The 12,562-nt window shown below is 35.6% G+C and overlaps 3 protein-coding genes across 22 annotated transcripts in view; all 3 read left to right on the plus strand.

The window, feature by feature from the left end:
• The first annotated feature begins 976 nt into the window (after window positions 1-976).
• On the plus strand, window positions 977-5,797 carry LOC110181839 (monocarboxylate transporter 7). Its single transcript, XM_020949744.2, has 5 exons — window positions 977-1,136; window positions 1,872-2,960; window positions 5,023-5,167; window positions 5,230-5,350; window positions 5,410-5,797. Exons 1-5 carry the CDS (start codon window positions 1,044-1,046, stop codon window positions 5,672-5,674), a joined length of 1,713 nt encoding a protein of 570 aa, XP_020805403.2. The 5' UTR covers window positions 977-1,043; the 3' UTR covers window positions 5,675-5,797.
• Window positions 5,798-6,212: 415 nt separating this feature from the next.
• On the plus strand, window positions 6,213-6,986 carry Tim8 (translocase of inner membrane 8). Its single transcript, XM_020949815.2, has 2 exons — window positions 6,213-6,410; window positions 6,481-6,986. The coding sequence occupies exons 1-2, from the start codon at window positions 6,321-6,323 to the stop codon at window positions 6,649-6,651; spliced, it is 261 nt and encodes an 86-aa protein (XP_020805474.1). The 5' UTR covers window positions 6,213-6,320; the 3' UTR covers window positions 6,652-6,986.
• dlg1 (MAGUK family member discs large 1) overlaps window positions 6,815-12,562 on the plus strand; it is a 49,880-nt gene continuing 44,132 nt past the window's right edge. For 15 of the 20 annotated variants that reach the window (XM_086836515.1, XM_020949991.2, XM_086836526.1 and 12 more), the window contains exon 1: window positions 6,815-7,699. The gene's annotated coding sequence lies outside the window, so the exon portion shown is untranslated. Of the gene's footprint in view, window positions 7,700-11,324; window positions 11,674-12,562 lie in introns of those variants that run through there. The other 5 variants (XM_086836517.1, XM_086836513.1, XM_086836524.1 and 2 more) reach the window with 1 other exon arrangement.

Here is a 12,562-nt window from a genome sequence, read left to right on the forward strand (position 1 = left end):
TGCAAGGTTTTATAAACTTCGGATTCCCGAAGTTAGTATCATATCTTGTTTTATATTTAAAACTATTAAAGAAATACTTTAAATACAACAAATTCCTAAATCTTATCTCTTCAACCTTTCCTTAATCACTTTCACATTTCAGGAGCTAACCAGCATCATCTTCATCATCATCATCATCACCATCATCACCTGCTTCTATTTACTATGAAATCACCGAGTTCCAGTTAAAACCCTCTCGATTATAACCATTTATTATGATAATTATCGCGGCAAAGAGTAAACATTTCATTTGGAAGTCATTTATAGGATAGAACTGAGAGCACAGAGATCTCGACATGTGTCTTGGCAAACAAATGTAATGCGTGAAGAATAAATTTAAGTTTGTATAAATTATGCACAAGAAGAGTCCGCAAAAGAATCCAAAGGAAAAACGCCAGTTGACGAGGACAGATGTTGTAAATCTACAGCGAAGACTGCCTAAGGAATTATGTTCTTTTGCTGTTCTGGAAGAGAATTCCTTATCAGCAGCAGAGGGTGCACCTTGTGTTTCGATATGAAAACAGCAATGATGATAAAGAAAATAACCTAGCTCGAAACTATTTCCGTTATTTGCAATTGTAATATTACAATTACAAAATGACATTTTTGGAAGGTATCAAAATGCTTCCGTCAAAGTCTGAGAGTGAGAGAGAGTGAAAGAGAGAGGGAGCTGCACTCATATTTGAACTAATCTTATCAACATTTTCGAGTTTCCACTAAGCCAGTTCGTAAACCTTCGCCATAAGAAGCTTAGCTTGGCCATAAAAGAGACCCCGAGGTGCGATAAGCGGGCAATCGAGGAGGCGGCTACTGGAAGATTGATATCTAAGTACACACATGAGATAGATACTAGCAACGACTACTTTTGCCTGGTATGGATCTCTGGCAGGGGTATGGGTATGGGTATGGGTATGGGATGTGTGCCCTAGAATGATTCCCAGAGACAGTGGCAATCACTTGACACCCAGCAGCCCGCGGAGCAGCAGCAGCATCCGTTCAAACAGATGAAGAAGAGCAGCAGCAAGAAGACCTATAGACTGGAGGCACCCGATGGCGGTTGGGGTATCCTCGTTTGCATTGGCATGGCCATGCCATTTGTAAGTGCATTTTGACAAAAAAAAATATATACATTTAATAACCAATATATATTTTTATATTGGATTAAATCAATTTAAAGTTAACTCAGTGTTTAGTGTTTAAAAAACTAGTTTTTGTGGTACAGAAAGTTAAAAAACTGAAAGTTCAGGAGCATATTTATGATATAATACTTTGAAATATAATAATCAAAATATAAATAATACTCCAAAAGTGTATGAAATAGTAAAAATGATTTTTTTTTTAATTGTGAAATAATAGTGAATATAACTATTAAGAGGTGCTTAAATAATATTTACTTGAAAATAACCTTTAAATTCTCACTCTGAGGATTCTAAGGTTTAAAATATATCCACTAAAAAAGTGTATGAACATCTATTGAGCTTAATCTTTTTAAGATTTGTTCTAATAACATTTACATTTACTTACTATAATTTGTTTATTGAAGATATATTTAAATTCAAAGTAAAAGTTTTAATTTAAATTAAATCTGCCCTAAACTACAACCAATTCTTATATTCAAATTGGTTTGTTAATTATTTTAGAAGCATTTTCTTTTTATCCCTATTCCTTATCACATTTCTTGAGATTAACAAATTTTCTAGTTTGTTTTTCAAGAGATTTACAAACTATTTTAGCTTTAAAACAGTTTTTTTTTTAAATATTTAATTAGCTATATATTTTTAATTTTTTTTAAATGAATCAAAAAACTTACTCGAACTCAAATTCCCCTTCAGACCAGCGCTCTGGCGGCTCTGCCCTCCTTTGGCCTCGTCTTTGGTGACTTCCTCAAGAGCATCGGTGCGGAGACGAGTGCCATGGCCATCATAACCAGTGCCTTCTTCTCGGCAATGAGCTTTGCTGGTTTGTTCTCCGGTTCACTGTTCCAGCGATTTGGAATGCGGCAAGTGGGCGTCGTAGGGGGCACACTGTACTTCCTGGGCACTGGACTGCAACTGTTTGCCACCTCCACAATGCATTTACTGCTGGCCTTCAGCCTCATCCAAGGTCTGGCCTTTGGCCTAATGGTGCCCACCTGTTATACGACATTCAATCATTATTTTGTGAAGAATCGTGTGATGTGGATGAGCTTTGCACAGACCCTTATTGGCTTGGGATCCATGCTTTACCCGATTGTGATGCAAAAGCTATTGCATTGGTACGGTTTCCGGGGATGTCTCCTCATCCTCACAGGCATCAATGCCCATGCTGTGTTGGGAATGCTGGTAATGCATCCCGTTGAATGGCATATGCGAAAGGTGCCCATTTCCCCGGAGGAGGCGGCATCGGAGGAGCAGCAGGAGGAGCTAATGCCACTGCAGGAGCTGCAGGCGGTGAAGCCCACAACAGTGGTGGTCCGAGTGCAGCCGGAGACGCCGCTGAAGGTTACCAAAGATGAGCCCACTTTCCTGACCACACCTGCCACTGATCCTGCCGCTGGTCGACGCCTCTCTCATGCCGAGGAGCACATGCTAAGGGTGCACTCCAGCCGTGCCTCGAGCATCACCAGCCTGGGCAACTGGTCTGGCCCGGTGGTGGTCAGTGATGCCTCACCCCAGATGACGCACAGCCGGCAGGCCTCACGTCGCACCTCCATGTTGGCAGCGGGAGCAGCAGGTACTGGAGCAGGTGGAGCTATCGGCCAGGAGACTCCTGAAGACGTTAAGAAAGGCTGGGTGCGCACTGTCGTGGATTTCCTTGATCTGACACTGCTCAAGAAACCCGTCTATGTGAACATTGTGCTGGGGATCACCTTTGCCCTGTACTCCGACATCACCTTCTTCACCATGCAACCGGTGTACCTGTTTGAGTTGGGTTACAATAAGGTAAGAGAATACAAATTACAAATAACTAAATGGTTATAGAGGCACGTTTTGTTTTAAATGAAATTATTAATTATTAATTTTATATTTTAACAATATTTATAATATTTTAAACCAAAAACTCATTTCTTAAAAGAAATAATCAATCATTTTGACATTCAATTTTTAGCTGAGAATTTCACCAGAGCTTGCGCCGGCGCAGCGTTGTCAACATATAGTTATCTCTTTCTAGCGCAGACCAGTGGCAACATATACTTGTTTCTTTCTGGCAAGCACGTTTTTTTTATGAACACGTTATTTTTTTATTTTTGGCTTAAATCTCTGAAATGTTTCATACTTGTATGGCTAAATAAGCATTATAAAAAAATGCAAATTCTCACAGAGCGTTACCTAGAAAACCAATTTATTTAAGATTTTGGCTTAAATTTTTGAAATGATGTTAACCTTTAAAATTACAGCACGGTTCATTGATTAATAGTTAAGTTAGAAATATTTTTAAACTTCGTTTTGTTTTAAAAAATTATTTAAAGTGCCGCAAACAGAGCTCAAAAATATTTTCTCAAAAACTAATTTTTTTCACTTCTTAGCTTTAATTTCTCATATATTTTATATTTGGACGATTATATAAACACTTTTACTTTACCTTTGAAAGAAGAAGGCCAGTTATGAAGACTTATTAGCTTTCGCTGTCATTTTTATTAATATTTTGTAGCACGAATTCACTCACTCACAAATTCTAAGAATTTCGACCGTTCAGTTCAAGCGCCATTTTCGAAGTGCGAATTTTCCCAAAAGCGCTTGCGCGTCGACGTCGTAAGAATGAAGCGCAAAAAAGGAATGCCGAGAACGATGGACATCTAGTTATCCTTTTCTAGCGCACATCGCATTATGGGAAGATGATATATTTCTCCTATTTGCTTCACATTCTAATTTGGTGAATTTTGGCATACCTATACATACATATGTACATTCATACATGCAAATTTTATATTGCTCAAATTTATGATTGCATGTGTGTACCTCTTTACGCTTTTCAAGCAAATGTTCAATTTGTTCATAAAACATAATAAGAACTATTTAAAATAGCCATAAAATAGATTGATAGCATACAAAATTATCATATTTCTGGTAAAATTAATGCATTTTCTTTGCGTTTTTCCAAAAAATGAGTAAATTATCACTTTTTAGGGTATTCTAATTTTAGCCAGAAGCTTAAAACTTTGTGAAGGAGTCATTTTCGACCCTACAAATCATATATGTATATTCTTGATCAGCGTCAACAGCTGAATCGATCTAGCCATATACGGAAGAAACAAAAATTTTTTAATTTTTGTTCGAAATTTTATAAGGGGTTTCATCATCAAATTTGTCAAAAATTTGTTAAAATTTTAGTTTTCAAAAACTGTTTTACTTAGCATGCAGAGTTGTTATCATAATAAAAACTCACACAAAAATGCTTTCCAAATTGAATTTAATGCATTTTTGACTTAGTAATGGTCGATTTTAGCTACACAAACTTTCACTTTCCAAACGTACCTTCCATGGTTTATTATTTTATTCTCCATTTCTGTAAACTGAACTAATATCAAGTACATATGTATGTATTTATACTTTTTATTTTAAATACTATACGATTTACATTTTAAAACTTCAACAAATACATATGTATGTATTCATATTCACTGTGGAAACTGTGTGTGTACACACTTACATATATGTATGTGTATATATATTTGTATGAGAATAACTGTGAAATATATGTAAATTTCTCACATTCCTTCGTTTTGTTGCAAACTTAAATGATGACCTGCTCCTCTATAGCTGTCTCGCTCTAACTCATGCAGGGCAAGCCGCAAACGCGAATTAGAAGCAACAGAAGTACTGCCAATACAACTAAAGAGTAATTTTAAACTTAAAATATTCAATGAAAACTTTAAGAAAATAAGATTATTTATTATAAACAATAATTGGGAAAAGGTAAAGATGTCATTAATAATAAATAACAAGGGTAATTTAAACAAATTAACAAAATTGACAAGCACAAACATGTTGGGTTCTCCGTTAGGTGGACACAGCCACCATTATAGCCATTGGAGCAGCCGCTGATTTGGGATCCCGCATTTTCCTGGCCGTCACAGCCGTGTGCATCCAAGTTCCATCCCGCTACATTTACCTGGCCGGAGCGGTCTTTACGGTCTTTGCCAGATTCGGTAGGTTTCTGCTGGAAAGCCTGATGGGTTTAGTTAATATTAACATATTTTTATTACTGTAGTTTTCAATGGCATCACCGAGTTTGTGGGAATGGCCTGTATTACGGCTGTAATCGGATTCCTGCGCACCTGGCTCCATGTCCCATTGCCATTGGTCTTTGCCGACTATCTGCCCAAGGAGAGGTAAGCTCTATGAACCCATAAATAAATACATAATATTAATTTTTTAAATATTTATGCAGATTCGCCACGGGGTACGGCCTGTTTATGTTCACGCAGGGCAATGCCATGTTTTTGATTGGCCCAATTGTGGGTATTATCCGTGACAAGACCCAGAACTATATCCTGGTCTTTCACATTCTCAATGCCTTTATGATCCTGTGCGCTGTTCCCTGGGTCATTGAGGTGCTCATCGTCAAGTTCCGCAGGCGAAACAAGATCGAACGCGACAATGTTGATCACGAGGAGCTGGAAATGAACAATGGACGCAGTCCCATGGTTCATTAACAGAAGGAAAACATAGCGAATTGAATTAGCGAAGGTATCATAAACCCTATCACATTTATTTTTTGCACCTTGCCCAAACTCCTTAGGTAATAAAATATAACAAGTTTTTATTAAAAACACAAATATGTATTTTAATATTAATATATGTATACATATATTCTTTTTATTGTGTAGTTTTTACAATTAAATCAATAAGAACATCTGAAACTAAGTGTAGTGAAATCTACTAATTTAATTAAGCTTTTAAATAATTACTTATTATTGTAATTTTCAGGTATGTCTCAGTCATGAAGGGTTCTGAATTAGTTCCATTTAGACGTTTTATTCCTATTGGAATACTTTCGATTTTAAACAAAACTCAATGAATATACACATTTACACCTATTTCATTTAAATTACCCGCCCTTTTAAGCGAACAATTTCAAATGTTTGAATAATCCACTTTTGTCGCTATCTTGACGCCCCTGTACGATAACTCATTCAGTATATTTTCAGTATATTATACCAAAAGTCATTTTTCATCTGGCAATTTCTGGTCACACTTACGCCGACAGCTGCCACTGCCCGTTCATCTTTATATAACCTCAAACAAATATTACAAAATTGGATACTTTTGTATTTGCTAAAATTGTTCAATAAAAACATCATGTCTGAGTTTGAGAACATGGCCGGCAGCGACAAGGAGCTGCAGGAGTTCCTAATGATTGAGAAACAGAAGGCGCAGGTCAATGCGCAGGTAAGAACCACTTTCCCGAGGAATCCGCCACCCAAACTAATAATAATAACAATCGCCCCGTTTTGCACAGATTCATGAATTCAACGAGATCTGCTGGGAGAAGTGCATCGGGAAGCCGAGCAACAAGCTGGACAGCGCCACCGAGACGTGCCTGAGCAACTGCGTGGACCGCTTCATCGACACCTCGCTGCTCATCACCCAGCGTTTTGCCCAGCTGCTCCAGAAGCACGGCGGCGAATAGTAGGGTATCCGGGAGAGACAGGAACCCATGGAGCTTCCTCCTACAGCAGTCCTACTGTTAATTCTAATTGTAAACACAAAATTTATCAAGTAAGCCCACTTTTTTTTGTCGTAACGTGCAATTTCCTTGCGACCCTCCCATGTTCCCGGACAAAAGGAGCACAGTTTCCACCAACCGCCTGCTGCCGGCACATCCGAACTTAGGGAGTGTGAGGGGTGCTAGGTGCAGTGCCGGAGGAACTGCAAGTCCCTGTAACATATTTCTAACGTTTCTATGGCACCGACACTCTGAAAATACAAAAATAAATTCAATTTTCGTTGCGTGTTATCCATGAATGTGGTTATCTTTGCTCTCGACGCTCATTTACCTTTAAATTTGATTGATTTAGGCCAGTTCTTTATTTTCAGTTGAATAAAAATTCAAAATATCGCTTAACAGAGGAACCAGAGTTTATCTGTGGCTCATCTCTAGTACTTCAGTGAGCTAGTTCATCTAGTTCCTTAGTAGTTCGATGAGGCTGACTATCGATAGTTTACCTTGTTGGAAAAAATAAGTTAAATTTAATAACTTGCGTATAAAAACTAACAAGTAGTTATAAAATATTCTTTTATTTAACTGTTCCTTACTATAATTTGGTTTTGCATTGTATACTGATTAAATTTTTTGCTTCCCTTTTCACAGCTTGCCGCCTCCAATTTGAAATATCGGCACTGCCGCCGGTTCGCCGCAAACAATCGATGGTGGGATTCTAATTGGCCAAGAGGCTGGTAACACTGCTCCAACTAGAACTAGTGTTGCCTTATTTTTTTCGTGAGCCAGAAAATCGTAATATATTGTAAATCGCCAACGTGCTCTCCACGCGAAACGAGGCCGCTAATTATTTATATTAAACATAAAATGCCCGAAGGCTGTGCCAAACGCATGTCCTTTTTGGTGTCGCGAGTGTGTGTGCGTGTTGTGTGAAACGTTGAAAATATATACACGGTCTCCGGTCGCTGCAAAATAAAGGAACAAAAAACGGGAGAAAAGGAAAAGCAGAAAGAGTCAAGTAAAGTTCAGCACAAAAAGGATGTGGGAAAAGCCGTCGAGGTTACTTTACCTTGATTTGCGGCTTGGGTATATAAAGAAAAAATTAAAATTTACCTCTTTTCTGCTCTGCTTTTTTTTTGTGGTCCTTTTTTTCCCCCCTTGTGCGTGTGTGTATGCAAGGGATGTTGTGCCTGGCAGTGTTGTTGTTGTTGTTGTTGTTACAGATGATATAAAGAAAGTAGAGGAAAAACGGCACGTGTGTGTGTTCCAGCTGATATATATGTTTTTTTTTGCGTGTATTGGCAATGCAATTGCAATGGTGTGCATTTTTGAGTGTGTTTGGAGCAGCAGCAGCATCCCTGTGTGTGTGTATGTTTGTGCAAATTTTCGTATTAATAAGTTTAAAATGCTCTTGCCTGCTCGCTCTCACTCCTTGTGTTTCGCTCGCTCACTCTCTTAGGCTCTCTCGCTCCTGCTCTTTGCATACATTATGCGTGCGTGTGTGTGTGTATTATTTTATTGTAGTATCTGCTTATTGTTGTTGTTATTATTTTTTCGGTTAGTCTATAAATAACACGCACACATAATAATTATGTTGCGGCTGAATAATTAATCACCGCATATCTGGCGCCCCAGTTCTCTTTAGCCGCTCTCTCTGTCTCCCTTTTTGGCTTTCCAATCGTTTCTTTTCCCCTCATTTAACACACACACACACACACACATAGATACTCCGGATCCCCACTAACTGTACAACTAAAGCGACAGCGACAACTACAACTGGCAAGTACAATGACAGCTACAACTACAACTACAACAGCTAGCGGGAGCGCACACAGGCGACATGTCAAGGTCAGAAGTCCAGGCCAGGCGAAACGTCAATCCGCAACGGTTAATATCTCGCTGCAAGTGCGTGTGCGTGCGAGTGTACGAGTGTGGGTGTGTGTGGAATTGAGTGTTTATTGCATATGCTGCTGTCTCATCTCCTCTTCCGTTGCATACTTTTCTGCGTTCGCGCCTGCAGCAGGCACAAACGTATGTGTGTGCGAGTCCTGTGCACATGTACAGTGATCGTTAACTGAAAACGTTCAATTAATCCTTTTCCTATGAAAAGTAAAATTTAAATTGGCTATTTATTTCCCATAATTATGGAAAAATAATAATTAACCTAAATAACAGATAAAGTATCTCCTATAAGTTTCATTAATAGAAATGGTAGCAAATGTAGAATCTTTTGATATTTTAACGTAGAGAACCATATTTTAATGTTGAGATTTTTTTATTATTTATTATCAAACACATTATTGAACAGTTTTCAATATTATTGATATTTTTATGTCAAATACAATACTTTTTAAAATATAAAAATTCCTTTAATGAAAGTAAACCATATTTACGATATGATATTAAACGGGATATTTTTCTCAATAGATCATATAGAAATTATTCCTTTATTATGTTTTTATACCTTGCTTAAATGCACTTTTTAAACGTTTTTAAATAAATATATTTATATATAAAGTATATTATTTAAATTACTGATCTATATAATATATATAAAATGCAGTGTATATTAAAATATACTCCTAATACTTTATTATAAATATTTAAATTTAAAAAAATAATTTTGTATACATTTTTTAAACTAAAATTAACTCATTTATCCTTTCACACACACTCTTGAGGAGTATCACAATAATAGGCAATACAATTGTGCCCAGATCTGTCGATGTGTGAGCCCAGGTGCGTGCGTGTGAGTGTCTCTCTCTCTCTCTCTCTCTCTCTCTCTCTCACTCTCTCTGTGTATGTGCATATCAATTATACGACGTGTGTGCCGCCGAGAAAATAAAAGAAAACCAGGGAAAAGTGCTTTCAGCGGCTGAAAGACATTAAAAATAGGAAACAAATGACGCACATAAATTGAACGTATAGAAATCCAACTCGACTCATGACAAAAAACATACAACAAACTGTAATATGCTAGATGGGAATGGGGCAAAGGGGCTGATAATAACAATAATAACCATAATAATAAGCGGTACGCAATTCCCAGAGGTGATTGAACCCGACGGCCATCGTTACCGTTGCCCCTGTTACTGTTATTATTATTATTATTATTCTTATTTTCATTTTGTACATTATTTGTTGTTGTCTTTCTAGTTTGACTTTGCGTTCTGCATTTTATATTTCTTCTTCGATTGTTTTCCATTTATAACATTAACAAGAGTTAGTCTGTGTGTGTGCAAGGATTCTCCTGTCCTGTCTGTCAAAAAATGTCCTTCTTTGACCATTCCCCTTGCACAGAGACAGCAATTTATTGGATAATTCCCAACTGTCGATATATTTTGAAGAATCCAGGCTAATGGATCAATTTATCCAGCAATTAGCCTTATTTTTTATGGAATAAATCCTTGAAAAGGTATTTATAGTATGAAAGTGTTGTGTTCCTTATGCAATATAGGGATTTTCAATTAGAAAATAGTTATATTACTGAGTTATTAAAGCTTATTTCTGATATTTTTAATGTTTTACATGATTAATATATATTTGGGATAATAAATTATTTAAAAAAATAATTTCTTCAATATATTTCACTTACTTTAATTTCGGGACTACCCCAACTAACTTTCTATTGTTCGAGTTGTTTATTCGTGTCTGCATAAACAAACAGGCTAAAATTTAAATAACATCGCATTTGTTTGGAATTTATGGCGATGGAAATGTAAACAAATGCTCATAATTGTTTTCTTTTTATTAATAAGGGAACTGAGCTTTGTGAGTTTTAATTGCGAAAATAAACAAGAACCCAAAAATATTTGTTTAATATATATTTATACCCTTGCAGGGTATCATAATTTCAGTCAGAAGCACGAAATTCAGTGAAGGAGTCATTTCCGACCCTATAAATCATATATATTCTTGATCAGCATCAACAGCAGAATCGATCTGGCCATCTTAGACAGAAAAAAAAATGTTACCAATTTTTTCAAAAATTTTTTCGTTAAAATTGACAAAAATTTTCCAAAAAATTTATATTTCCTAAAATGTTAAATTGGTTTAGCAGATTTGTTAACCTACTAAAAACTAAGATAAGACTGCTTCTCGAATTAAAATTAATGCCTTTTTAGCGTAGTTATGAGTTTTTTAAACTTTGATTTGTCCACAAAACTGCTATATAAAAATATTGATAAACTTTTATTCAAAGAATGCGAAGTACGTTCGATTTGCGATTCAATCCTTTAATTTAAATTTAAATTAAGTATACAGATTAATAAACACAATAAAAACAAACATAGAAAAGCTTTTTGATAAGAAATTAATCAATTTTTGACTGAACTATGATATATTTTCTCAGAAAATTTTGGTTTTCCGAAGTTAGCTGAATTTTTTTGTTTATTTTCAATATGTTTTAAATCATATTTAAATATTTGTATAAATATTGCTATATATTAGATTATAAAAATAATTAAATTATTAATTGATTAGGTTCTGAATTTCATTATATTTTGAATTTGTTTATTTAATTTAATTTAATTATTTTAAAAATAGGGATTTAAAATCTTATTTGTGAAAAAATGACGGAATCTGTGTTAAACTAAACTATATAATTATTTTCTATTATTTATACTTTTGGGACTGTCCAAAAGGGATCAGCAAACCCAAGCAGATATACATCCTATAAAGTCGGCATACGATGTATCCTATACATATATATATATATATATGTTACCTACATACATATATATGCAAAACATTAATTGTTGGACGGGCCACAACCGACGGACTGAGAATCATCGCTCGGTTCTGTCGGAGGAGAGAGAGAGAGAGAGAGGTGAGAGCTGTTGGCCAAGCGGACTGAGATAAGAGGGCCAAAAGCAGAGCACCGTTATTGCCTCAGTTGGACGTGTGTCTGTGTGCGGTGCGGGTGTGCGGAAATTTTAAATTTCGTATAATTTCGTATATATTTCGGATTTTTCCAACTGGCGGCGACCCAATGTAACCAAACTTTGACATTTCCCCTTTTTTTTACACTAGTGTTTTTTTTCTGTGTGTCTGTGTGTGTGTGTGAGAGACTTCCCCTCGTTTTTTTGCTGGTGGCAAAAAGTTAACTAGAGCAACAATAAAGCTGCAACAATTCGCTGAAATAGCAGAAAAAAAGAGCTGGGAGGGAGGCGACAAAAAAATATGTAAATAAAATCAGCTCGACAATGGCGATCGCGAGACGGAAAAAATAAAATAAATAAAAACAGAAACAGAAACAAAACAACAATTCGGGGCGACGAGGCGATGCGAGAATTTCGAAATCGCCGCTATTTGTTTTATTTCAATTTTTATTTTTTTCTTATTCCCAAAATATGAGTGCTCGGTGTCTGAGGGAAAACTAAAGAAAAACAAAAAATATATGTACGGTTGCCACTTGAGAGAAAGAAATGAGGCAACTTAAATTGAAATATAAATCATTTTTAATTGAAAAGCTAGAAGATTTTCTTAAGAATTTAATTTGATTCTACATTATCATGTTCAAGACTTGAAGATTACATTTTCATTTGTTTGCAGGTATTATTTAAAAATATTTTAAAAATGTTTGAAGTCATTTTTTTAAAGGAAATGAAAAGAAGATTTAATAAATATACATTAAATATAAAAAATACAATATAAATAGAACTATTAACTGTGCAAAATGTAAACTAATGTCTACAGGTGATTACAGAGATTAAAAGATTTTTAAAATACTTTTTTATGGAACTTAAAAAGAATAATGAAAGGCAAATTTTAGAGCACTTTCAACACTCATTTAATAAAATATAATTTTAGCGTTTTTTTATAAATTTAAAATCCTTTCTTGCATTGCAAGAAATACATCATTATTAAATCCATTTTAAAT

Source organism: Drosophila serrata, unplaced genomic scaffold (genome assembly GCF_035046125.1).
Source record: "Drosophila serrata isolate PLE 108 unplaced genomic scaffold, ASM3504612v1 contig_276, whole genome shotgun sequence".
Taxonomy (NCBI): domain Eukaryota; kingdom Metazoa; phylum Arthropoda; class Insecta; order Diptera; family Drosophilidae; genus Drosophila; species Drosophila serrata.

What these genes read in the sequence shown, in the direction of transcription:
- LOC110181839 (XM_020949744.2), top strand. Translation starts at nt 1,044, where the DNA reads ATGAAGAAGAGCAGCAGCAAGAAGACCTATAGACTGGAGGCACCCGAT. An exon ending in TTGGCATGGCCATGCCATTT is followed by an intron (nt 1,137 to 1,871) that starts GTAAGTGCATTT and finishes ATTCCCCTTCAG; the next exon opens with ACCAGCGCTCTGGCGGCTCT. An exon ending in TTGAGTTGGGTTACAATAAG is followed by an intron (nt 2,961 to 5,022) that starts GTAAGAGAATAC and finishes GTTCTCCGTTAG; the next exon opens with GTGGACACAGCCACCATTAT.
- Tim8 (XM_020949815.2), top strand. Translation starts at nt 6,321, where the DNA reads ATGTCTGAGTTTGAGAACATGGCCGGCAGCGACAAGGAGCTGCAGGAG. An exon ending in AGGCGCAGGTCAATGCGCAG is followed by an intron (nt 6,411 to 6,480) that starts GTAAGAACCACT and finishes CGTTTTGCACAG; the next exon opens with ATTCATGAATTCAACGAGAT.